This window comes from Stenella coeruleoalba (assembly GCF_951394435.1).
Source record: "Stenella coeruleoalba genome assembly, chromosome: 2".
Lineage (NCBI taxonomy): Eukaryota > Metazoa > Chordata > Mammalia > Artiodactyla > Delphinidae > Stenella > Stenella coeruleoalba.
The window spans coordinates 103,399,768-103,426,747 of record NC_137147.1 but is presented as its reverse complement, the minus strand read 5'-3'; the positions used below and the strand labels follow the sequence as shown (position 1 = coordinate 103,426,747).

At 42.2% G+C, this 26,980-nt stretch overlaps 1 protein-coding gene across 3 annotated transcripts in view; it reads left to right on the top strand.

Moving 5' to 3' along the window:
- TARS3 (threonyl-tRNA synthetase 3) overlaps window positions 1–26,980 on the top strand; it is a 52,546-nt gene that overhangs the window by 13,513 nt on the left and 12,053 nt on the right. For all 3 annotated transcript variants that reach the window (XM_079914063.1, XM_079914062.1, XM_079914064.1), the window contains exons 6-15: window positions 499–616; window positions 2,177–2,241; window positions 5,137–5,215; window positions 6,115–6,261; window positions 7,091–7,189; window positions 15,655–15,821; window positions 17,727–17,889; window positions 23,967–24,104; window positions 26,263–26,340; window positions 26,425–26,525. In XM_079914063.1, coding sequence (XP_079770189.1) covers window positions 499–616; window positions 2,177–2,241; window positions 5,137–5,215; window positions 6,115–6,261; window positions 7,091–7,189; window positions 15,655–15,821; window positions 17,727–17,889; window positions 23,967–24,104; window positions 26,263–26,340; window positions 26,425–26,525 — 1,155 coding nt within the window. The remainder of the gene's footprint in view (window positions 1–498; window positions 617–2,176; window positions 2,242–5,136; window positions 5,216–6,114; window positions 6,262–7,090; window positions 7,190–15,654; window positions 15,822–17,726; window positions 17,890–23,966; window positions 24,105–26,262; window positions 26,341–26,424; window positions 26,526–26,980) is intronic.

Below are 26,980 nucleotides of genomic sequence, written 5' to 3'. Positions count from 1 at the left end.
TTGAGGAATGCAGGTGGCCCACAGGGCTGGAGGGGTGTGAGCACAGACAGGGGTTCCTGAGAGGAGCCAGGACTGCCCAGCGGAGGCCGGCTGACCTGTAGTTCACACTCTCAGAGCTTCCTCCCAGCCTGGATCTCCTGGTCTAGGGCAGGGGCATGGCGCACGCTCCACACTACGCTTTTGAACAAAAACGTAAACATGTGAAGAATGAGGAAGACTGCCCAGATGATCAGGCCCCGGAGGAGCTTGTGGTCCAGCTGGGGAGTGTCCAACGGGGCTGTTCAGAGAACCGAGGGCAGTTCATCAGCTGACGCCTCTGTCTCCCTCTTTGAGAAGTAGGGTTACCTGCCTTGTGAAAGGATGACTGACCCTCTGAAGTCCTGGACAGTAAAGAACCACGTTCCTCAATGTAGAAGGCTAGTCAGCTGGTGACAAAGGCCACAGGTCTAAGGTCATGTCTGATCAATCTGTGCTGATTCTCGCTGCTTTTCCCTGCAGGGCCGTGTCCAGCACAGAGCTGCCAGCGCTGGAGAGCACGTGCAAGGCCATCATCAAAGAGCAGCAGCCTTTCGAAAGGTTGGAAGTCAGCAAGGAGGCCCTGCTGGACCTGTTTAAGGTGAGTTCGTGCCGGGAACGTGAACAATATTTAACACAGACGACTGGTTTTAACAAATAATTGGCCACTGCTCACCAAATTGTTCCAAACGGGTTGGTTGAATTTTTAATGCAGACATAGGTAGGTGAAGGGCCAGGGGAATAGTTTCATATGTGTGTTTTATAAATCTGATTAATTCTGAGTGTTGTTAGTACTCCGGCTATTGAATTCAACAATATGTATAATACCATATAAAATTCTGGGTTTTCCTCTTTCGTTTGGGGTTTTCTGCTAATTTTTTTTTCACATCTTTATTGGAGTAAAAATGCTTTACAATGTTGTGTTAGTTTCTACTGTTCAACAAAGTGAATCAGCTGTATGTAAACATATATCCCCATATCCCCTCCCTCTTGAGCCTCCCTCCCACCCTCCCTATCCCACCCCTCTAGGTCATCACAAAGCACTCAGCTGATCTCCCTGTGCTATGCAGCAGCTTCCCACTAGCCAACCATTTTACATTTGGTAGTGTATATATGTCCATGTCACTCTCTTACTTTATCCCAGCTTCCGCCTGCCCCCCGCTGTGCCCTCAAGTCCATTCTCTACACCTGTGTCTTTATTCTTGCCCTGCCACTAGGTTCATCAGTACCACTTTTTAAAATTCCATATATAAGCATTAGCATACGGTATTTGTTTTTCTCTTTCTGACTTACTTCATTCTGTATGACAGATTCTAGGTCCATCCACCTCACTACAAATAACTCAATTTCGTTCTTTTTTATGGCTGAGTAATATTCCACTGTATACATGTGCCACATCTTCTTTATCCATTCATCTGTCAATGGACATTTAGGTGCTTCCATGTCCTGGCTATTGTAAATAGTGCTGCAGTGAACATTTTGGTACATGTATCTTTTTGAATTATGATTTTCTCTGGGTATATGCCCAGGAGCGGGATTGCTGGGTCATGTGGTAGTTCTATTTTTAGTTTCTTAAGGAACCTCCATACTGTTCTCCATAGTGGCTGTATCAATTTACATTCCCACCAACAGTGCAGGAGGGTTCCCGTTTTTAATTTTTACGTGTCCTCAGAATTTTATTTACTTCATGTAGTTAAAATTGGAATCTTCGAGAGCAGTGCTGTCCAATAATGAGATCCACAAATCTGAGCCACATATGTCATCTTAAATTTTCTGGTAGCCACCTTTTAAAAGTAAAAGAAAGATGGAATTAATTTTTATAACATTTTATTTAACCCAATAAATCAAAAATATTGCTTCAACATGTAACCAACATAAAAAGTAATTAGTGAGCTATTTTATTTTCTTCTTTTCACATTATGCCTCTGAAATCCAGTGTTTTGCCCTTGTGGTACACCTCATTTCAGATCAGTTGCATTTCAAATGCTCAGTAGGCTCCCGTCCTGCATGGCACAGCTCTGGGCTGACAGCTCTTTGTATCCCCACAGTCTCAACACCTAGAACATAGCAGATGCCCATTCAGGGTGTGTTGAAAAAAGTTAACATTTTTTCCCAGTTAAACATTTTGTGTGATAATATGTAAATGTATTTTTCTTTGTAGTACAATAAATTTAAATGCCGCATCCTAAAGGAGAACATTAACACGCCAACGACCACAGTTTACAGGTAAAGTGTGTGTGAATTTTAAACACTGCTCAGTGGTACATCTGAAGGCATTAACAGTAGCAAGTCTGTCTTTGGTGGGTGGTCTGTTTATAAATTTGCATGGTTGGTATAGTACTACTGTAGGTGGGGACTCTGAAATGTTATCACCAAAGGGGAATTGTTATTTTCTCATTTGTATTTATTAGGATGGTACTAAAAACCCACATTCTGTTTTCTGGATGTTAGCTGTAGCAGCCTCTTTCTCCCTGTGGTTAAGACTGTGTTCTCAGGGCCTCACATTTTGGGGGACTGTTAGGGAAAGGAATTCTGTTTGTCCTCCCACATTCTTATTGAGGGGCGGTGGGAGCTGTCATGGGCCATCTCCTCGGGCAGTGATTCTCTGCCTCTTACCACGCTCTCCACTGCTTGGGGTCCAAGAGCATTACCCTCCAGGCGTCAGCTGGACTCACAGTGAGACAAGAAGTGGTGGGAAGCAGAGACCAGTGGGTGCCCCTACCCAAACCACTTAGTTTTGCTGGGCATTAGGCTCCCAACCCCTTTTACTGGCCACTTGTTCAGCTGCCTTGTGCGTACTGCTCGTCTCCGTTCCTGTGTGTCCTGCTCTCTGGCTGCCTGTGACCTTCACGGTCCCATCGGAGAAGACCTGGTCCCTGTATAAGTACGACCACAAATATCCTCCACGGGGAACTTCCTTTCCACACTCAAGTACTATGGTTCTCTGACTTAACTGTACTGTGAGTAAAATTATACCCCCTTTATGCACAGCTGTGCACAGTGCATTTCTTTTCTTTTTTTTTTTTTTTTGGCGGTTCGCTGCCTTCTCACTGTTGTTGCCTCTTCCATTGCGGCTCCGGACACGCAGGCTCAGCGGCCATGGCTCACGGGCCCAGCCGCTCCGCGGCATGTGGGATCTTCCCGGACCGGGGCACGAACCCGCATCCCCTGCATCGGCAGGCGGACTCTCAACCACTGCGCCACCAGGGAAGCCCGCATTTCTTTTTTTAAAAAAATTAATTTATTTATTGTATTTATTTATTTTTGGCTGTGTTTGGTCTTCATTGCTGCACGTGGGCGTTCTCTAGTTGCAGTGAGCAGGGGCTACTCTTCGTTGCCATGCGTGAACTTCTCACTGTGGTGGCTTCTCTTGTTGCGGAGCACGGGCTCTAGGCACGTGGGCTTCAGTAGTTGTGGCACGCAAGCTCAATAGTTGTGGCTCACAGGCTCTAGAGTGCAGGCTCAGTAGTTGTGGTGCACGGGCTTAGTTGCTCCGTGGCATGTGGGATCTTCCCGGACCAGGGCTCAAACCCGTGTCCCCTGCATTGGCAGGCGGATTCTCAACCACTGCACCACCAGGGAAGTCCCCACAGTGCATTTCTTAAATGATAATATGAACACATGGCCATTTTATGCTGAAGGTGGATACCATGCTTATCTTAGTTTTGCTGCTCTCCAATGACCTGATAAGATTTTGTTATTTATTACCTATAATACAAAAAAGTGTCAGTATAATCATTTTAAAGTTTAAAAATAAATGAAGAAATTGAAAAGGTATGCTAAGTTTTAAATTTCTGGCTTTTAATACTTGACATTTTGTTTTTTTTTTTTAACTTAGGTCAACATTGATGCTTATTCTATCAATTGGAATGGCTTGTATTTAATTTTTTGAAAATAAATGGCTTTTTTCTATGGAATTATTTAAAGATTAGCTTATTAAAGTCTTTCATGCTAATCAGGCATTTTTTTCCATTTCTCTGAGCATTGACTTACAACCTCCATCTTGGACAGAGAACAATACATAAAAGCCTGGTCATTCAGAGAAATGATGTTTTCATGTTTAAAGCTTCATTGTACTTTGGTGAATAATCCAGTCCCTTTATGTATTCATTGTAATTTTTAACTTTTTAACCAATGAACTTTAAAAATACTTAAAATTGGTTGGAATAGTTAAGGAACAACTTTTTTTCTTTACTAAATTTTCCTTAAATTGGTTGACGTTAAGTCACCTTCCCTCAGACCCACATTATTGGTATCTTAACTCTGTTAATGTTTCTGTACTTGGAGAAAAGTCTGCGCTTGTTAGGGTTTAGTGGTCCCTTGTTCATTATACGTGCAGGCGAGTCCCCACCTGCAGCCCCGTGTGCTTTAATAGCAGTGTCGTCTCTGATCTAAACCTTTGCCTGAGATTTACGTTGTTAAGTCAGTATGCTGTTTTTCTAAACCAAGAGACAATTAGACATTTTGTCATGAAATCAGAGGGCCTTAAAACAAACAAAAACCCTTGAATTTATTTATTTTTTAAGTAGACTATTTTTTAGAGCCGTTTAGGTTCGCAGCAAAATTTAGAAGAAGATGCAGAGAGTTCCCATACACCCTTGCCCCCATATATGCACAACTTCCCCATGGTCAAGATTACCCACCAGAGGTGGGAAATGAGTTACAATCCATCTACACCGATGCTTATAGCGTGCTTCACTGTTGGTGTGCATTCTGTGGGTTTGGTGAAGTTTATTTTTAATGTAAAATATCAACTTAACGCATTTTTTATAACTGTCATATAATTTTGGTTTTGAAAATTAGTGTAGAGCAGGGAAATGGCTATCTGATTTTAAGACAGTGAAGGTTTTTAGGAGCCTTAGGGTGTGACAATGAAAAGTGGTGTCTCTGTCTGCACAGTTTCTTTCCAAGGATTCTGTGGCTTTTGAATGTGAGCGAAGGAGGGAAGGCTGGGATCTGAGACTAGGTGAATCGCCTCTTTCTTGCTCCTTAAATTAAAAATTCATTTAAATTAAGTTGTTCCTAAATTAAACATTGCCCCAAAACATAGAACATGGTTTCTAATGAATAGTCCCAAAAGCTATAACTGTGCCTGGGCATGTTTTAAATATTTTATTACAGGTGTGGTCCACTAGTTGACCTTTGTAAAGGCCCCCATGTAAGACACACTGGAAAAATTAAAGAGATAAAAATTTTCAAGGTAAGTATTGATTTTTTTCTTAATATAGTAAACTTAAGATGAACTAGATATTCAATAATATCTTGTATAACCTGAACACCATGCCTCTTAGAAACACTACATCCATATTTGATTTTTATGTGGGCTTCTAAAAATAATATAATTTTTTAGAATTTTGGTAATTAGAACATTATATGTAGCCTTTAATTGTTTATCATTTAACCTTACTATACATGTTACAGTGCATTTCTTTTTTATCTATATTACAATATTGTTCTGCATACTATTGTTTTCTTGAATTGCCCTAATGTGAACAAGAATGTTTATCTGCATGTAAGAATAACGTACTGTAGGAAAAGGAGAAAATAAAGGGATAGAGTGGTATGATGCAGCAAACACACTCTGGAATCAAGAGGCATGAGACTGACATCACCGTCCTGCCCTTCCCAGGCCTTGGTTTTCTTACAGGTGGAGGAAGGGTGATGACAGTCAGCAAGGCTGGCCTTCATGTCCCCACACCTCTTCCTCCACTGCCCTCTCCTGGGTGATGCACTCGGTGCTTGGCCTTCCCTCAGTTCCACACTTTCTTTCTCACTTTTCATCCCTAGAATCCACAGCAGACTGAGTACATAATTTACTGATTAATGGTATAATTTGGGCTGGGAAGGTTTAGTTAGAAACAATTTAAGATTCCAAGTCTACAAAAACTCATCTTTAAGTAAGCTATGCTGATGTTAGGGTGAGGAATTGTGTACAGTCATCCCTTGGCATCCACGGGGCAGTGGTTCCAGGATACCCGGCTGATACCAAAGTCCACGGTAGCTCAGGCCCCTGGTATGAACCAGCTGTACATATTTCAGAGCAGTTTTATTTGTAACCAAGGGTTTGGTGTGTTTACCCAAATCTCATCTGATGTTTAGAATTCCTCAGCATATTGGGAGGGTAACCCTGAAATGGAAACGCTGCAGAGGGTCTACGGGATATCCTTTCCTGATGACCAGATGATGACAGCCTGGGAGAAGCTGCAGGAGGAGACCAAGACCCAGGATCACAGGAGGATTGGGAAGGTGCGCCGCGCTGAGCGCTGCTGAGCTGGCCTGTGACCGCGTCTCAGAACTAGGGTGTCTTAAAACTAACATTTCTTCTCCTCCTCTCCTGTCTTCTGTTTTGCTGGCGCTCATGGTTTGCTGCTGAGTTCTTTCACGCTCCTACCCCAATGTCTTCTAACCTCTTTCCTTCTTGTATTTTGTATTAGATTTAAAAAATTGCACCTTTCACTTTTATCATGATATAAAAATAACCTTTTTAAAAAAATTGTGTATACTTGATAATATACTTTGTATTTGGGAAGCAGAGCAGAAACAAAGAAGATCTGCAAGAAGGCAGACCTGGGTTTAACTCAGTCCTGCCACGTAGGAGCTCAGTCCTGCCACGTAGGAGCTGTTACACGACAGGCCAGGCACTCGCTGTGGAGCTCCATGTCCTCGGCTCTGCTGGGTAGCGTGCAAAGTGGCATGAGGACGGACACTGGGTGTTGGTGGCCACCAGGGTGGGCTCTCAGCATGACGGCCATGCTGATGTCACGTCACTCAGAGCCCACCTCCAGCCATGTCTCCCTATGAGATCCGTACTCCAAGGTGCCGAGGAGGAAATCAGCAGTAAATACTAGGTGAAATAAAAGCCAAGTTCAAAGCTAAGTAACCATAAATATGAGTTGTAATTTTACATGTGCTGTTACATGTAGTTAGATTCAAGTACAGTGTTGAGGGACTTTGGAATGTCAATATTAGAATCAGAAATAACTAAGTATATGTTTTATTCCTAGTGTATCATTTGTATACAGTAAATGTTATGCAGCGACAGTGAAAATGAAATGCAATTATTGTTTTAATCTAGGAACAAGAACTTTTCTTCTTCCATGATCTGAGTCCTGGAAGCTGTTTCTTTCTTCCCAGAGGAGCCTTCGTTTATAATACACTTATGGATTTCATACGAGTAAGTTAATTTTTAAAATATTCTATACTTATTCAACTCCATTTTACATTTTACTATTTTCTCTTATCGTAAAATGGCCAAGCATTTCCATTAATTTTATTTTAATAATACTAAGAATTTTGAACCTCAAAGAGAAATGCCACATTGTGCCTTCAACTAAAAACATTGAAACAATTTGTATTTTCCCTAAATATTTACATTTATACTTGGATTTCATTAAATGTACCTCTTGTCCATGTAAGTTTCTGGAACACGTAGGATACTAAGATAAACTTCAGACCAAGTGTGGAACTCCCCCTAAGAGAAGGAAGGAGGAAGCGTTCTGTGTGGCACAGAACACTAAACTGTGAAGTATCATTGCTTCTCAGGATGTGATCCCTGGACCACTGGTGCCCCCTGCCATTGTTTATTATGTGACTCCTAGGTGATTTGGCAGCTCCAGAGCAAAGAGTGAAAAAACAATTTTGTAAAATAGCTACTTGTACAATAGGACAAGTTCATAGAGTAGAAGGTCTTCATTAGGACTATGTAGATGTTGTGCAGAGGTGACCCAGGCAGACTACTAGGATTACTTTTCCTTTCTGTACTTTCTGTGTCTTTCCTGTAATTAATAATTACCTAAAACTTTCATTTCCTCACTTTTCTATGTGCCCATCACTAATTCATCCTCAACTTTCTATCAAAACTCTGAAACTCCTTGCAGTGTATTCTGATGATTCAGGTAATCTTTAAGTAAATTTTTTTTCTTCAAATTTGATCCTCTCCCTCCAGAATTGACTTGCTGCTAAGATTCTTGACAACTGATGTCTTAGGACTTCTGTTCGTCATCGCCCTGGCTACTCCCCTCCTGTCTTTCCTGTGCTGAGTCCCCTCTCCCCTGACCCATGTCTTCCTCTTCCTTGCTTGTCCCTCTCGTTGGGGGGACCACCTTCTGCAGTGCCTTCCTGAGAAGGTACGCGGCCTGTACTGGTTACTGTCCGACTCGCTTTCCTTCCTTTTCTTCTCGGCTGTGCGCCTGGAGGCTGACCTCTGTGGGCTGCATGCCTTCCACAGGGATTGACCACTGCTTAGCCATGGGAGGAGATCAGAGAGCAGGGAGGTAAGACCTGAAGAGTCTTTGAAGGGTGTCAGACTTCACCAGGTGGTAATGGCCATCACAGCTGCTGTTTGGGGTGTGCTGTCTTTGCTGGAAAATCAGCACAGCCCCTGGCACCTTGAACTTCCTGGGTTGGAGGTGGAATGTGTGGAGAATAAACAGGATGCCTCTATGGTGGCTTTAAAAGAATCTTTTATCTTTTATAGATGCAAGACAGACATGGCTGATGATCAGGCCCAAGGCCTGATCGTATGGGTTGTAGTACTGTACAGTCGTTTACATACGTAAGCCCAGTGGTCTCTTCTGCTGAGGTAAGGGCATTGGTGGGAAGGATGGGGGTCTCTGAGGCTTCGAAGGGGAATGGTTGGCAGACACAGATGAGGTGAAGAACTCTGAACCCCCAGATATCCGTGTCTGAGAAAATCGGCCTTTCCATGCAAAAAAGAAAAACCTCTCAGAGACTGCCTTCTCCTGGTTTCCTGGTATGCAGTCTTGCCTCTTTCCACAGCTGATCATTTTCTATTCTATGCTGGATATTGTATGTAAACATACCTGCAGAGGCTCCGGGTGACGTTTTCTCCCACTTGAGCAGTTACCCATCGCCTAGATGGAAGAAGAAGCCCTCAGTGCGGAGACTGAGCTCAGTCAAGGCTGGGCTTGCATTTGGTTGGGACACAGGCTGCCCTTGTGTCTGGGGCCTGGCCCCCGGGGCTTCCAGCTGAGCGTCTGGTGGCTCTTTATGTCTTCAGCCCCCAAAGGCTAGAGGATAATCAGCTCTGCCCTTTGAATGTGTTTTGAGTGCTGAGTAAAAGGTCTGCCGAGTCTCCTCTGGTTACCACATCAGCGCAGAAGGTAGTAACTCATCTCGGTGCAGAGGAGGCTTCTCAGGTGTAGCCCCTCAGGTAGAGTTCCCGTCAGTGTAAGACCTGTGGACTAAAGAGACAGGTTACCTGTGGGCCACCCCACTCCCCCCACCCCACCACATTATAAAATGATGATGAAAAAAAATAAAAAAAATAAAATGATGATGGAGGAGTAGGAGGCCGGGGACATTCCCACTCAGGAAGGGATGGGCGCAGAAGGAGGTGCTGGGGTCGGTGATCTGTCGAAACCCTGATTCCCACCCGTCTTCCCAGCTCCAAGGTCAGAAAACGCTTGTTTTTCAGGACTCAGTTCTCTTTCCTCTGGGCCCTGGTTCAGAGTCAGCCTCCCTGCCTGTGTGGACCTCTGAGCAGCTTTCTCAGTGTCCCCGGCCTGATTCCTTCTGTGAAGGTTGGGGTCCAGAGACCTCATTTCTTCTCGTGCTGTCTCTGTCCCTTTCAATCCCAGCTAGTACAGTTCCTTTAAGAGTTGGGGGGCGGGGAGCACTTTTACATACAGTGTTTATAATCAATGCTTAGATAAAAGCCATCCCTGCGTCTCTTTCTGGGACAGATTCTTCCCTACCCAGGGCTGCCTGGGAGGCTGCTGGGAAATGACACTTAAAAATGTAAAAGCCTCCTCTTTAACTGAGTGTACAAAGAGCAGTCCTAAGACTCTCAAAGCCCCATAGGGTACTCAGCTCATTCCGAGGTCTTTGCAAAGGGCAGACAGCTGCACCCTTAAGATTTGACCTTTGTCCTCAAGAGTCTTGTGACTCTTTTGCTGAGAAGGTCTGAGGGTGAGAAAGTTTTATTTTTGAATCCGGTCGGTCCTGCCACCTTTGTATTTCCTCTAAATTTGTCTCAGAAATGTAATAGTGCTCTCTCTAGTTTCTGTCTTCTTGTATTTTGTCACAGGCAGTTAGAAGTTGGCTGTCCCTTTCCACATTCTGCCCGGACACCCCCAGCTAAGTCTGTGAGCTCTTCAGGGACTCTCTGTTTTCCGTGTTACCTGGGGTGACAGGGTTACCAAATCTCTGGCACCACCTAACAAGGGTCCTCTTTTCTTCAACTTCCAGTAACATTTTCCTCCCTGTTAGTGTTCAACTCGTCACAGACAGTTTCTTTAAGGCCCTTCTAGCTTTGCCCACCACTTGGCCCTAAAGCCACAGCCCCCTGTTTTAGGGTTACTGGTACAGCAGCACCCATGGCCAGTGCACATTCTGTCCTGGTTGTCTGTTCTATCGCAGCCTAGAAAACCATCCTGAAACTGAGTAGCTTAAAACTGCTGATTAAAACTTCTCTTTCATGGTTCCAAGTGTTAGGCTCATTGGGGTGGTTCTTGCATTAGGTCCCTTATGTTGTTGCAGGAAGGGGAACCCCTTCCAGAGCCCAAGAGTGGGCTCTTGGCTAACGCTTGGAAATGAATTGTCCAAGAAGACACATGTGCTGACGAAGCAGGAGACTTTATTGGGAAGGGGCGCCCGGGCAGAGAGCAGTAGGGTAAGTGAACCCAGGAGGACTGCTGTCTACGTGGCTCGAAGTCTCGGGTTCCATGGTGATGGGGTTAGTTTCAGGTTGTCTCTGGCCAATCATCTTGCTTGGCCCATATTTGGTGGCTCAGGGTCCTTCCTGGTGGCATGCGCATCTCTCAGCTAAGATGGATTCCAACACGAGGGTTTCTGGGAGGTTGGCAGGACATATTATGGGCTGACGTCTCCTCCCTTCTCCTTTCAGCCCCTCCTGAATTCTCCCCGTTAGTTTTCAGTGGCAGCACGATGTTCTTTATCAGGACCTCCTGCTGTGAGACAACACAGGCAGGCGCTTATCATAGTGCCTGGCCAAGGCGGGCGGTTTCGGTCCACGGTTCCCTAACAATATTATTGTATTCGGAGGGAGGCTACTGATTGAAATATAAGTTACATTCATTAAAGTGGACAAATCTGAAGCATTTCACATGTGCACATCTACCAGCCACACTCAAATCAAGACCAAGAACCTTCCATCTTGTCGTGTGTCCTCTTGGGTCTCTTCCCGGATGGTACCTGCCTCCCCTTCCCTCCCCTGAGATCATCTCTATGCTGATTTTGGTTACCATAGATAAATTGCCCCTGGTTTTAAACTTCATAACATGGAATCGTAGTATTCACTATTGTGTTTCTGGCTTCTTTTGTTCAACTTAATGTGTGAGATTCATCCAAGTTGTGTGTATTTTGATTTATCCCATCTTATTACTATAGTACAATCTGTTTATTTATTCTCCTGTAGACGCACATGTAGGTTGTTTCCAGTTTGGGGCTATTACATATGAAGCTACTGTGAACATTCTTGATCATGTCTTTGGTGCTCCCAAGAACCCACTTCTCTTGGGTATTTACTTGGGAATAGAATTGCTAGGTCCTGGGGAAGTAATGACAAACTTTTAAAGAAAATGCTGACCAGTTTTTATGTAGTTGAACCACTTACTACTCCTTCTAGGATTATATGACTATGTAATTCTTCTACACTGTTAAAAACAAAATTCAACCAAGTAAATTTGAAGAACTAATTGGCTTTATTCAGAAATTCAAGAATCAGCAGCAGTAGGAGGGGTTGTACGAAATGGAGGGTTTTTATAGGTAGAAGGAGGGGAGGGGGCGAGAAGGTGTTAGCAAATGAAAAGAAAGGATTATTTTAGGCAGGCTGTCTTCTACTGGGGGAGGAACAGCAGGGTCTTTCTCAGGTAGTTACCTCACCAGTGCTGATCAGGACATTTCAGATGGGCTGTTGTAAAGGTCACATCTCTGTGGGGGTGGGGTTGAAACTGTCTTGGTTTTCTGTCCTGGGGGTAAGTGACCCCATTTGAGGCTTGTTATTTCTTTTTTAACACTTGGTATAATGGCACTATTTTGCATATCCCTGATGGATAGTGATGTTGAGAATCTTTTCATATGCTTATTAGCCACTTGGATGTTCTCTTTTGTGAAGCTCCTGTTTAAATATTTTGCCCATTTAAAAGTTTGGGTTGTCTTTTTATTATTGATTTGTAGGAATTTTTTTCTATATTCTGAATCTGAGTCCTTAGTTAAATATATGTAATAAATATATTCTTTCAGTCTGTGGCTTCTTGATTTATTTTTTAATGATGTCTTTGGACCAACACTTTTTATATTTAATGAAGTCCAGTTTATTACTTTTTCTTTTCTCCTTAGTGTTTTTCACATCCTGTTTAAGAAATCTTTGGCCGACTTCAGAGTCATGAAGCTATTTTTCTTTGTTCTGTTTAAAAACTTGCTTGCTTTCACTCTTAAGGCTATGATTTACCTTGGATTCATTTTGAGGTTCTGTGCTTATCCAGTAACTTCAGTACCGTTTATTACTATAGCAGAATCTTTGTCCCAAGCCAAATCATCGCATATATATTTTTTCCGGGTATTTATTCCGTTCTTCTGATCCCTTTGTTGTCTGGCCTTGCGTCAGTACCACACCGCTTTGATTACTGTAACTGTATTTTAAGTCTTGGTGTCAGTAGTTTAAGTTCATTAATTTTATTATTTTTGTTCAGGATTATTTTGGCTATTCTTTGCATTTCCATATAACTTTTACAAGAAGCTTGTCAATTTCCTAAAAAAGGAAAAAAACACTGCTGAGATGTTGATTGGAATTACATTCAATCTATAGATTAATTTGCAGATAATGACAACAATATTGAGTTTAACAATCCATATGTAAATCTTGTCAATTCATTTTGATCTTTATTTTCCCTCAGCAATATTTTGTTACTGCTACTTTAGAGGTCTTAACACATCTTTCATCAGATTTATCCCTAGATATTTGATTTTGTTAATGGAAACAGCAGAAAAAACACAAAAAATGCTCAACATCATTAGTCTTAAAAGAAATGAAATTTTCAATGGAAACCCTAAAATATAGAAGACAGGAGCAATACCTTAAAAATGTGAAACCAAGAAATCTATATCCAGCCAGAGTAGTCTTGCTTCTGGGATTCTCCCGTAAAGTTTCAGCTTTCCCAGATCTGCTGAGGCTGTTGCTCATCTGCTTTCCAGATTCATAAGTATATAGCTGTCATCTCCTCTCCTTTTTCTCTTTGGCCTTGTAGATTTATGCTTTTATTAAAACTCTGGTATTTTAGTGTGATTTTGGAAAGGATCTGTTTAAGTGGAATCACTTTAGTGTTTATAATGAAAAATTACTTAAGAGAATTTCTCTATGCACTGATATTTAGGTGCTATTTCCAGTGGCCAAATCACAGGTGCAGGTGGAGATTCAGTACCTTCTACGGTATGAAGTTATTACTTCAGGGATGAAATATGCTTTTTAATCTTCAGAATAAGCCTTCAGGATTTCTTCAGATCATACTGAGCTATAGACTGGTCAGTCATCATGACTTTGCTCTTTCTCAGACTTGATTTTCTTTACTCTTTAGAGAAAGAAATTGATGATATGGATTCAGATATATTTTTCCTCAACTTTTTCTTTCGAAAAGTTCAAATCTACAGAAAAGTTAAAGAGCAGTGCAGTGAGCATACATGTGTCCTTCATCTAGATTCATCAGTTGTTAAGTTTGCCAATTTGCTTTCTCTCTCTCTGACATGTATGTGCATGTGAGAGAGACAAAACAATATATATATATATTACACACATATAATATACAGAGATAAGGTGGTATACATGCAATATATGTGTACATTTTATGTATAAATGTAGCAGTTGTTTTTTGCTAAACTGCATAAAATAAGTTGCAAACATAATGACACTTGCCCTCATAGGGCATAGTTAAAAATCGTTTCCAAACACCTCAACAAAACAAATTCCTAACATGATTGTGTCCAGAGTGGGTTAAAAAAAAATCTATCAATTACTATCTCCTGAGCTTAGCTTTAAAAGTAACCTCTAGTAAAAAGAAACCAAAACACAAAAACCCCTTTAATTTCTGGGACCTTGTTTTTTGTTTTAAATTTATTTATTTATTTATTTGATTTTGAACTGTGTTGGATTTTCATTGTTGCACACGGGCTTTTTCTAGTTGTGGCGAGCGAGGGCTACTCTTTGTTGCGGTGCGCAGGCTTCTCATTGCGGTGGCTTGTCTTGTTGCAGAGCACGGGCTCTAGGCGCGTGGGTTTCAGTAGTTGTGGCACACAGGCTCAGTAGTTGTGGTGCACAGGCTTAGTTGCTCCGTGGCATGTGGGATCTTCCCGGACCAGGGCTCAAACTCGTGTCCCCTACATTGGCAGGCAGATTCTTAACCACTGCGCCACCAGGGAAGTAGCTGGGACATTGTTTAATCTGAGTATATGGAGCCATCTGACTTACCACTAAATAATTACTGCCATTCATAGTGACCTATAATTTTGTTGAAATTTTCCTATTTGGTAAGAACAAAGGTTAAGTAAAGAAGCTTAATGGATAGCTGAGACCCAGGCTCTTCACAACTGGACTGAAAAGATGCTCAGCTGAAGAGCGACAAATAATATATCCCTGTCAGTGATGCAAAACTGTTCTTTGTAGTAATTTTGAAATAGTATGTTTTATATTTTTTTAATTGTATAAAAATATATTTTTACTTAGCTAAAATATGGTGATCTAGGTTTGTGCCAGATGCCCATTAAATGATTAACAAATGTTGAAACTCTAAGAAACACTGAACAAAGATCATCAGATTGATGAAGAAAAAGAAAGCAAAGTTAAAGTAAAAGAAGAACTCTGCTTGAAAACAAGACTCTCTTTTCCTGACCCCAGTGATGGAATGAGGGAAGCTGTTAATTGATAGGGAGGGAGCAAAGCCAGCTCCTGACTCAGTAGATAACAACCACTTAAAATATTACAAATTCAAATTCCCAGCTTTAGTTCTATTTAAAACTAAATGGGTCAAAACTGTAAATAACATGGCACTCAGAGGCATATTGAGTTATAAAATTATTCTACCTCTTAAGTAATAGAAAATAAACTCCTGGGCTTCTCTGGTGGCGCAGTGGTTGAGAGTCTGCCTGCCGATGCAGGGACATGGGTTCGTGCCCCGGTCGGGGAGGATCCCACATGCCGCGGGGCGGCTGGGCCCGTGAGCCATGGCCGCTGAGCCTGCGCATCCAGAGCCAGTGCTCCGCAACGGGAGAGGCCACAACAATGAGAGGCCCGCGTACCACAAAAAAAAAAAACAAAAAAAAAAAACTTCTGCTGTTTATCTGGAATGTACAAGGATTTGGGAGTTTGTAGTTACAAAAAGTTTATATATATAGTATTTCAATTACTAATTCTCAAAGAATTAAAATACTATACACTATATACTATTATACTATAAAATAAATATACTTAATGTGAAAATTATACTGAGCATACATTAATCTTTCTTTCATGATCCATAAATTACCACCCTTAAAGCCAAGGGCATATTAACCATGAATTAATGTAAGACATAATCCTGAATTTAAAAATCTGTGTTCATAGAGTTATTTGCCTGGAATTGTGACCTGTCCCAGCAGATTTTAACTTTGCGTGTGCATCTCTTTTAGGAGGAGTACCACCAACGCAGCTTCATGGAGGTGCTCTCCCCCAACGTGTACAGCAGTAAGCTCTGGGAAACCTCTGGACACTGGCAGCATTACAGTGACAACATGTTCACCTTTGACATTGACAAGGACACTTTTGCCCTTAAGCCCATGAATTGTCCGGGGCACTGGTGAGTATTAAAAGTGAAGCAGATCTGTGCCTATAAACGCATAGCAGACTTCCTCACAATTAGTCTTTAATATTATTTTGCTTTTTGGAACTAAGTGATTCCTTTAATCTGAAGACTGGTGGTTAGAAATCATCTTTACCAAGTTATTTCATTCTGGAGAATAAATTTACTTTTTAAAATATGTTTGCTCTTTGACAGGTGTGGGATGGTAGCTGGAAACCATTTAGTATTTTGTGCTTCTCAGAGGATAATGTTACATATCAACTTTATAAATTATTGTAATATTTCTCTTCCTAATAGTAATACACTTCAAATATACATATTTGCAGAACATCTAGTTCTTACATACTATTTGGGTTGATTGTAACAAGAACAGTGAGGTCAAAATAAATGACTGGATTTCATTGATTCTAAGATGGCTTTACCCCTGAAATTGGGACACATCTTGTAATTGGTATCTTAACATTATACCATAATTTAATTAATGGTTATTTTCTTTCTTAGTGATGTATAAAATAATGGTACATCTTACAATCAAGGTTGTCTTAGAGTCTGTGAAAGAATGTAATTATCATAAAGTTGCATGGTATGCAAATACAACCTTGTAAGAGTAGCAGATTTTACAACTGGAAGTGAACAGATACAATTCTCCACAAAAAAATATCCCAACTATTGTAGCTTTGTATCATCAACTACATAGTTTCAGGTAAATTTACTTTAGAAGGTAACTACTTAAAACAAACCTCTGAACATTGAAGAAAGCTCTTTGCCCTTTTCAGTAAAGAATGAAAGAAGTTCAACTTTATGATGACAGCATGTAAAAAATATATATTTATCTTTAATTTTCTAAAAACTTGTATGTAAATATTCTATAACCTCGTTTTAAAAACAGAAGGTGGGGCTTCCCTGGTGGCGCAGTGGTTGAGAGTCCGCCTGCCGATGCAGGGGACGCAGGTTCGTGCCCCAGTCCGGGAAGATCCCACATGCCGCAGAGCGGCTAGGCCTGTGAGCCATGGCCGCTGAGCCTGCGCGTCTGGAGCCTGTGCTCTGCAACGGGAGAGGCCACAACAGTGAGAGGCCTGCATACCGCAAAAAAAAAAATAAATAAATAAAAAATAAAAACAGAAGATGGAGGCTAACCTTGTGCTTTGCATTCTCTAAAACACCTGTATTAACAACTTCTTAACTCAGTTTCCCATTGGGTACCAGTTGAAGCTGTGATTTCAATAGAATTAGAAGAAAGCTGAACACAAGTAGAGAATGTAATTTTGTATTTTCATGTCTCAGAACAAGGAAGAGCAGGACCACAGTGGCCTAGTGGTGATGGGATTTGGGAGCCAGGGGTGCTTCCTGCAGAAGAGAGGCCTTTCATTCAACAGAGAACATTAGCCGAGTGTTTCCAGTGCTGGGAGCTGGAAATGCAGAGGTGATTCAGACGCAATCCATTTCCCCCCGGAGCTCATGAGCAGATTGGGGAAGGAACAGATATATAGACAGTCAGTTATAAAAATAGCAAGACCAGTGTCAAAACTGTGGCAATTCCAGCTGTTCTTGGAGGCTGAGGCAAGCCTGACTAGCCCTTCTGGGGGAGTGTCCAGGGCTGCTTCACTTAAGAAGTAGCCTTTGAAATGGATTGTAAACGGTAAGTGGATATTCCCTGGGTGAATGAGAGTAGGGAACAGCATTCTGGAGAAGATAAGAGGGTTCTTTCTCAGAGTGTGCAGTGATGTAAGTTCAAGGTTCACTAATTCATGGGAGAAGAATTTTTGTAAAATTGGTGATCTAAGAACCAGAATAAGGTGTTTACAAATCCTGAGGCATTTAACTGTACCTTATTAACATCTAGATCATTACATAATCTTTTCCATGCTAAGGAAAAGCTGCGTGCCATTGTTTCTTTTCTAGTCTGATGTTTGCCCATCGTCCACGATCTTGGAGGGAAATGCCTATTAGATTTGCTGACTTCGGAGCTCTTCACAGGAATGAGCCGTCAGGAACTTTGCATGGCTTGACCCACGTCAGGCGCTTCCAGCAGGATGACGCTCACATCTTCTGCACTGTGGAGCAGGTAAACGGGGACACAGGGGAGGCGTGGTCAGCACAGGTCCGGTGTGCTACCTTGGACAGATCGCTGAGTCTTTCAGGGTCGCTGTGAAATGTGTTGTTCAGTCTAGTCTCTGAGGGCCCATCAGCTCCAACGTTTTGTGATTCTCTAATTTGGGTCATAGATCAGTAATCTCATGACATGAAAAAGTTTTTTTCAAACATGATTTATTTTATTATAAAGGAACATGATTCTCTGAAAATTCGAAGTTCTGTTTGATGCTATTTAAAAATTTTTAACAATCAGTCACTGACAGAAATCAAAAGTAAAGACAGTTTTATTATTATACATTGGAACATAAATCACATTGTTGTTTATCTATTTTATCTATCTGTAAAGTAGTGTGTGTCTGTAAATCCTAAACTCCTAATTTATTCTCCCCCTTCCCTTTCCCCTTTGGTAACCATAAGTTATTTTCTATGTCTGTGAGTCTGTTTCTGTTTTGTAAGTAAGTTCATTGTATCATTTTTTAGATTCCACATAGAAATGATATCATGATTTTTGTCTTTCTCTATCTGACTTACTTCACTTAGTATGATAAACTCTAGGTTCATCCATGTTGCTGCAAATAGCAATACTTCCTTCTCTTTTATAGCTGGGTACTATTCTATTTTGTGTGTGTGTGTGTGTATATGTGTGTGTGTGTATGTATATATATATAAATACACACACCACATCATCTTTATCCATTCATCTGTCCATGGATACATATGTTGCTTACATGCCTTGGCTGTTGTAAATAGTGCTGCTGTGAACATTGAGGTGCATGTATCTTTTTAAATTAGAGTTTTCATCTTTTCTGGATATTTGTCCAGGAGTGGGATTGCTGAATCATATGGCAACTCTATTTTTAGCTTTTTAAGGAAGCTTCATACTGTTCTCCATAGTGACTGCACCAGTTTACATTCCTGCCAATGGTTTAGGAGGCTTCCATTTTCTCCACACCCTCTCTAGCACTTATTATTTTGTTGACTTCTTGATGATGGCCATTCTGACTGGTGTGAGGTGATACCTCATTGTAGTTTTGATTTTCATTTCTCTAATAATTAGTGATGTTGAGCATCTTTTCGTGTGCCTGCTGGCCATCTGTATGTCTTCTTTGGAGAAATGTCTATTTAGGTCTTCTGCCATTTTTTGATTGGGTTGTTTGTTTTTCTTGACATGAAATTTATTATTATTTTTTTAAGTTTCCTCCAATTTTATTAACTTAAGTACATTAAGTGGACTGTTTTAAGGGGGTTGGTGGAATTTTGGATGTGTTTGTTTTTCAGTATTGCCTAGAAGTTAGTGTTTACTTTTTCAGGTTTTCATGTTAATTCAAATTAAAATTGTCATGCAAAGGACCACTATCAAATGGTTTGACCTAATAGACAGTTATAGAACCCTCCAATCAATAACAGCAGAGTACACATTCTTTGAAAGTGCACACAGAACATTTACCAAGGTAGACCATATTCTGGGCCATAAAATGAGTCTCAGTAAATTTAAAGGGATTCAATTCGTACCAAATATGTTCTCTGGCCACAATGAAATTGAAGTAGAAATCAATAACAGAAAGCTATCTGGAAAATCTCCAAATATTTGGAAGGTGAATCATACACTTCTAAATAACCCATGTGTCAAATAAGAAATCAAAGGGAAATTAGAAAATATTGTCCAGTTAACCCTTGAACAACACAACAATATAAATAAAAACCAAAGGCTGGTTCTCCTAGAAGATCAATAAAATTCATAAACCTTTAGTTTACTAAACTAAACCTTTAGTTTAGTTGTTGGAGAGAAAAGAGAAGATACTAATTAAAAACATTAGGACTGGGGACTTCCCTGGTGGTCCAGTGGTTAGGATTCTGCACTCTCACTGCATGGGGCCCGGGTTTGATCCCTGGTCGGGGAACTAAGATCCCACAAGCTGCATGGCCCAGCCGAAAAAAAGGAAAGAAAAAGAAAAACAAATATTAGGACTGATAGAAGTGACATTACTACAGACCCTATAGATATTAAAAGGGTAATAAGGCAATATTATGAACAAGCTTATGCCAGTAAATTTGACAAATTAGATGAAATGGACAAATTCTTTGAAAAACACAAACTACCAAACTTTACTCAAGGAGAAATAGATAATCTGAGTAGCCCTGTGTTTATTAAAGAAATTGAATTGATAGTTAACAACATTTCCACAAAGAAAACTCCAGGCCCAGAAGGAATCACTAGTGAATTCTACCAAACACTTAAAGAAGAAATCATACCAATTCTACTCATCCCTGCCAGGCATTAACAGGGATCTCCCTGCTCCCACCCCGTAATGTCAATGGAGACTAAGTGGGAGCCTTTACTTCCACCCTCACCTGGCAGTCACAAGGTGCCTTTTCCACTTCCTACTTGAGTGGAGAGACAAAACTTCTACCACCACTCCATGGTAATGAGGCTGTGCACCCTGGAGGTTGCTAAAGGCCACATGAGGAGCAGTGCCAAGATACCCCTGCCTCTCCCAGCTGAGGTGTTATCAGAGGAAACCTACTAAGGTGCAGAACTCCTACTTACCCAGCAGTAATGAGGAGCCTCTGCCTCCCTTGCGGTCCCCAGTGGGAAACCCAGACATCTGCTCCTACTTTGCAATAACCAGGCAGTACTGCTCCCTCCCTGTTGGAGCAGAGTCAGTGGAAGCCAGCTAAAATGAAGAGTTTAAATAAAATCCAAAGTCTTATAACATAATATCCAAAATATCTAGATTTCAGAAATCAAAAATCAATCATCACATTAAGAAAAAGGAAAATCTCAACTTGAATGACAAAGGGCAGTGTAGGAGCATTGATGTGGACATGGCAGGGATATTAGAATTATCTGATGAGGATCTTAAAGAAACCATCATAAAAATGCTTTAACAAGCAATTACAAGCACATTTAGAAAAAATGAAAAAATAGTCTCAGGAAATAGAAGATATAAAGAAGAACCAAATGGAAATTTTAGAACTGAAAAATGTAATAACCAAAATATTCAGTGGATGGATTCCTGAGCAGAATGGAGGAGACAGAGAAAAGAATCAGTGAACTTGAAGACACCAGTAGAAATGACACTATGTGAAAAACAGAAAAGAGACTGAAAGAAAAATGAACAGAACTTCAGAGACCAGTGGGACTATAACAGAATGCCTAATATTTATGTCACCAACGTTCTGGAATAGTTCTGGAAATAGTTCTGGAAATGTAGGGTGGAGGTGAAAAAGTACTCAAAGAGGTAATGGCTGAAAACTGGCCAAATTTGGCAAAAAACATAAGCTTACAGATTCAAGTAGCTGAGAAAGTGCACACAGGATAAACCCAAAGAAATTCACACCAAGACACATTATAGCCAAACTTCTGAAAACTAAAGAAAAAGAAAAAAATTTGAAAGCAGTGAGAAAGAAATGATACCTTACCATTAAGGAAAAAAATATTTTTTTAAAAAAACAACAGTTTTCTTATCAAAAACAAAACAAAACAGAGGCCAGAAGGAAGCAGCACAGCATTTTCCAAATGCTGAAATAACTGTTAACCCAAAATTCTATATCCAGAAAAAATGTCTTTATGGAATGAAGGTGAAATCAAGACCTTAGACCTACCTTAGAAGAATGGCTATAAGAATTTCTCTGAAGAGAAAGGAAATGATAAAAGGAAGAGTCTTGGAACATTAGGAAGAAAGAAAGAACAACTGTAAAAGTAAAACATGGTTAAATACAATAAATATTCCTTTTCCTTTTCCTTTCTCTCAGAGTTTTCAGAGTTGTGAAAAACTCACAGTTTTCTGAGTTGTGTTTGACGGTTGAAGCAAAAATTATATCACCACTGGGGAAACCTGAGTAAATGGTACAACGGTCTTATTTCTTACAAATGCATGTGAATCTCAAAAAGTTAAACTTTAAAAAATGGGCAAAAAGATTTGACCATTCAAATGGTCGAAGATACATATCTAAGGAGATACACAGATGGCAAAGAAGGACATGAATAAGGGGTGCAAGGTGATCAGTCACTAAGGAGATGAAGATTGAAACCATGAGGAGTTGCCTCTACACCAACTAGAATGGTTCAGACGTAAAAGGCTGACTCTGACACGTGTTGGGAGTGTGGAAGGGATGGACTTCTCACTCACTGGTTGTGGAAATGGAAGACGGCACAGTCACTTTAGAAACCAGTTTGGCAGTTTCTTAAAAAGTGAAGCAGAGACTTCCCTGGTGGCGCAGTGGTTAAGACTCCACGCTTCCAAAGCAGGGGGCACGGGTTCGATCCCTGGTCAGGGAACTGTATCCCACATCCACGCCGCAACTAAAGATCCCGCACACCCCAACGAAGATCACACATGCAGCAACGAAGATCCTGTGCGCTGCAACTAAGACCCAGCACAGCCAAATAAGTAAATAAATAATTTTTTTCTTTAAAGCACAAACCTACCATATGTCCCAGCCATCTTACTACTCCTTTTCCTTTTCCAAGAGAAAAAGAAAGTACATGTCCATACAAAGACTTGTCCACACGTGTTCATAGCAACTTTATTTGAAATAGCCGAAATATAGAAACAGCCCAATAACAGGTGAGTGTATAAAGGAACAGTGGTATATCCATACAGTGGAAAACCACTCAGCAAGAAAAAAGAATGACCTATTGATGCACACAACAGTATGAATGAATCTTGAAATAATTCTACTGAGTGGAAAAAGGAAGACAGAAAAAAGAGCAAGGGCTGCATGATTCCACTGATGAAAATCCCAAAACCTAATCCCTGGTGACATGCAGATCCTTACTTGTCCCCTCTCTCTACGTCTCTGTTTTTGCTGCCCCATCTCGTCTGCATTTAGATGTGCTTGTCTTTCTCCCTGTTAAGGATGCTGTCTCTCAGCCTCCCAGCCCGGGCCCTGCTTTTCTCACCCTGCGCTCTCTGGCATCGGTCCCTCTCCTAACCTCTGCTGCGTCTCAGCTGTCCCCCGTGAGCTCCAAGCCCTGCAGGGGCTGGGGGACGTGTCTGCTTGGCCATCACAAACACCCTCTCATTGGCCAGGCCCAGCGTCGGCCCCTCTTCTGCCTTTCACACCACGTCCTCCTCCTCTCAGCGATGCACCAGCACCCTCTTCATGGCCCAGGCCAGGAACCCAGGTGTCCTTTGGTTTTCACTTCTCATGTCTAGTTTATCACAAGCCCTATTCACTCTTCTTAAATATATTATTCTTGAATAAGTTCATTCATTCCTGAATTCCCAGCATCCAGCACAGTGCTGACGATGTAGGCAATTACTGTCTGTTAGTGAACGAAAGGACAGGTATCCTGCAAACGCATCTGATTCCCTGCATTCCAGCCACTTCTGTTTCAAGCTGCCATCCTCTTGCTCCTGAAGGATCCCAACAGCTTCCTAATGGGCTGCTCTTCTCGTCTTCCCAGTCTTTTTCCCGTACTTGAAATAATCACATTGAACTGTGTTAGTCCCCTGCTGAAACCTCCACTGGTTCTCCATTGCTCTCAGGCTAAAAAGTGCAGACATTACCCTGGCTTTGAAAGCACTGCATTTTCTCTGGCCCCGGCCTGCCTCTATCCTGACTGTCTGCCATGCTCCCTCTGTGCCGTCTGTCCCGTCACGTGCAGCTTCCCACAGCTGTCCTGCCCTGGCCCACTCCTCCATCCTGTGGGTCTTCACCCTCAGTGTTTCCTCTGCTCCGGGAGCTCCTGCCCTGCCTCCATGGAGAACGCTTAACCTCTCCTCTGGCTGCAGCTTGGCCATCACTTCCTCTGGACCTCCGCCCTTCCTCCTGTGTGGCATTGTGCACGGAGAGGTACCCTCCCCTGGGTCTTCGCCCAGCCCTGCGCTGGACCATGGGGGCCTCCAGCAGCCTGTGTGCATTGGCACCTGGCGGGCGTCCCGTGAATATTCGAGTGAGGAAAAGACAACAACCCGAACAGTGCTACTGACTATAGTAAAAGCACGCTTTATTTCTATCTGACAAGAAGAATGTTTTTTAATACCATAAATAGGTTTAAATTTGGTGTTATTTAAGGTTTTTCATTTGCTCTGATTTCAGATTGAAGAAGAAATAAAAGGGTGTTTGCAGTTTTTGCAATCCGTTTACTCAACATTTGGCTTCTCCTTTCAATTAAATTTGTCAACAAGACCTGAAAACTTTCTAGGGGAGGTTGAGATATGGGATGAAGCTGAAAAGGTAGGGAGAAACAAAGTGTTACCCTTCATTTTTGTGAATATGGAAAATACCTTGCATGAGGATGCGATGCTTTGCAATGGAAACTTAAAATTGGAAGTTCTGGGATAAATGTGCCCATTGTAGAATTTTGTTAATCCAGTTTTCTTCAAAACAATGCTAAGAGCAGTACCTTACATTTGCTTCACACCTTAGTTTATATCAGGTTTCCATTTATACTCTTTTCAGTGCTGGTCACTAATAACCAATTTCATAAGCTTTTAAAGAAGTTCTCTGGCTCCTTCTTCAGCAGCTCTTGTTTGGCCTCTGCCACTGGAACTGATGTACGTCCTTCAGCTCCTTGGAGCTGGATTAACCTCAGACCTCTGTTGGGGGCTTCCCTGGTGGCGCAGTGTTTAAGAACCCGCCTGCCAGTGCAGGGGACATGCGTTCGAGCCCTGGTCCAGGAAGATCCCACATGCCATGGAGCAACTAAGCCCATGCACCACAACTACCGAAGCCCACACACCTAGAGCCCATGAGCCACAACTACTGAAGCCCGTGTGTCTAGAGCCCGTGCTCCACAACAAGAGAAGCCACCACAATTAGAAGCCCACGCACCACAATGAAGAGTAGCCCCTGCTCACCACAGCTAGAGAAAGCCCGTGTGCAGCAATGAAGACCCAATGAAACAAAAAATAAATAAATAAATAAATAAATAATTTTTTTAAAAAAACCTCTCTTGGGTCCCACTTTCCCAGAGTTGCAGTGAGTCATTAGATCCTTAAGAACATTCCAGCCCCTCCCACATAAGCACAAGCAAACTGATGTGTCCGAAACCCAGCACGTCCCACAGCCTAGACCCTAGTGCTCTTGGGAGCCAGAGACCTGGCATGCGTGGGGCAGGACAGACAGCAGGGAGAAGAGGTGCCGGGCAGTGTGCCCGGGCCAGTCCTGGGAGCAGCAGTTCCAGCACTGCCCAGACGTCCCCTCTCCCCAGACCTCGTGTCAACTGGAAGCTTTCTTGGCCTCGGCCCCTCCCATCAGGCCTTCCTATCCCGGTGTCCCCAGGGAGAGGACAGAGCAGTGGACGCAGTGACCTCTGCTGTATGCTCTTCCCCCAAACCTGGCCTTTCTTTTGCTTTTAATTCCCTGGGAGTCCCTACAATTGCTGTTACCTGCTGTAGCAGGGCCTTGTTTTGTCTGAGAACATGGTTTCACAGTCTCTTCTCCCTTCAGAAACAAAGTCGGGGGAGGGCAGCTCCAGCTTGTGAAGTGCATCTGTGCAGGTGGCCTTCCCAGCCCTGAGCACAAGGGAAGCCTCTGCAGGAGGGTTGGGTCCCTGAGGGACCCCCTGGGGTCTGGCCAGGAGCAGCTCCTGACCTGCTGTGATTGAGGCCCTGGAGGAGGCTTTCTGGGTGATGCTGGCCTGGCCCAGGACACCACCACTGCTTTCCTTCCCTGTCGGGCGCTTCACTCCCAAATGTCACCCCCCTCACGGCTCCAGTGCGCTGGGGTGATGACAGGAGTCTGGCTGCTGTTCTGACATTCTTCTGGCCAGGGCCTTAGGGATGCCTGGGTGCTTCCCAGAGAAGCCATTTTCACAGGGAGTGGCCAGAAGACTCAAAGAGCCCTATCACTAATACTCGTGTGCATGCCCCGTCACCGTCAGTGTGGAGCGGCCTCACTGTGTGCTAACTTAGGTGACTTTACGTGGCTTAGTCTGGAGACCAGAGTGGGCCTCACGCTTCCACAGCCTCCGTGTCCCAAGGGGCCCTGCCCACCAGCTGCAGGCACAGAGGTGGGGGAGAAGCAAGAGCAAGTGCAAGGCCTGTCCCCCAGTCTTCTGAGCACAGAGTGCACAAGGAACAAGGCCCCAGCTTTCTTGCCTTTTATGGTGTGGAGGCGCCTCCTGAAAGGAGCTAGAGAGAGTAGGGCAGAGGGAGCCTGCACGGCGGAAGTGCCCAAAGTACCCCTCTATCACTTACCTGGAATTCAGTGGAACAGTTTAGTAAGTTATCTTTTTTCTCCCCCAATTAAAATGTGTATGTTTCTTGAGAGTAAGTACCATCTTAATTTTCTTTACGTAGTCGTTGCTCAGTAGTTTATTGAATATAGAAGAGGTTCAATAAGTATATGGTGATTAAGTGTAAGTAATGTTCTCTTCTTATTAAAAAAATAGCAACTACAGAATAGCTTGATGGAATTTGGGAAACCATGGAAGATGAACCCGGGAGATGGAGCATTTTATGGTCCTAAAGTAAGTAGGCCATATGCTTCAAAAAAAGTAAAATTTAACAGAAAAATAAAACCTGTCTCTAAGCAAACATCATTTAATTTACAGATTGATATAAAAATCAAGGATGCTATTGGCAGATACCATCAGTGTGCTACAATTCAGCTGGACTTCCAACTGCCTGTAAGATTTAATCTTACGTATGTTAGGTGAGTGATTGAATGTGATAAATAATGTAGGACTCATATCTTAATTATTGTCATTTGAGCATTAGCAGTACAGAAACAAGTGTCAGTGAATGTCTGTCTGTGTGCAAGATACTCAGTATGTATTTGTTTACCTGCTTGTAATCTAGTTGGAGGTCAGCTTTAGTTTTCTGGTTAGAGCTATGAACAAACGACGTGGAAACATGACCCAAACAGAGAAATCTCCCTGAGGCAGAGGGGGAGACTTCATAAAGGGCTGACCCTGGGTCTGTGTCTTAAGGATGGTATTTACCAGGGAAAGCAGAGGAAAAAAGGCAGTTTCATCACTGCAAACCAACAACTCCTTTAAAAATTTTTTTCTTAACTCACAGTAAAGTTGACTTTGTGTGTATATGTGTGTGTGTGTGTACAGTTCTGTAAGTTTTAAACATCGTATAGAGTGGTGTGCCCACCACCAC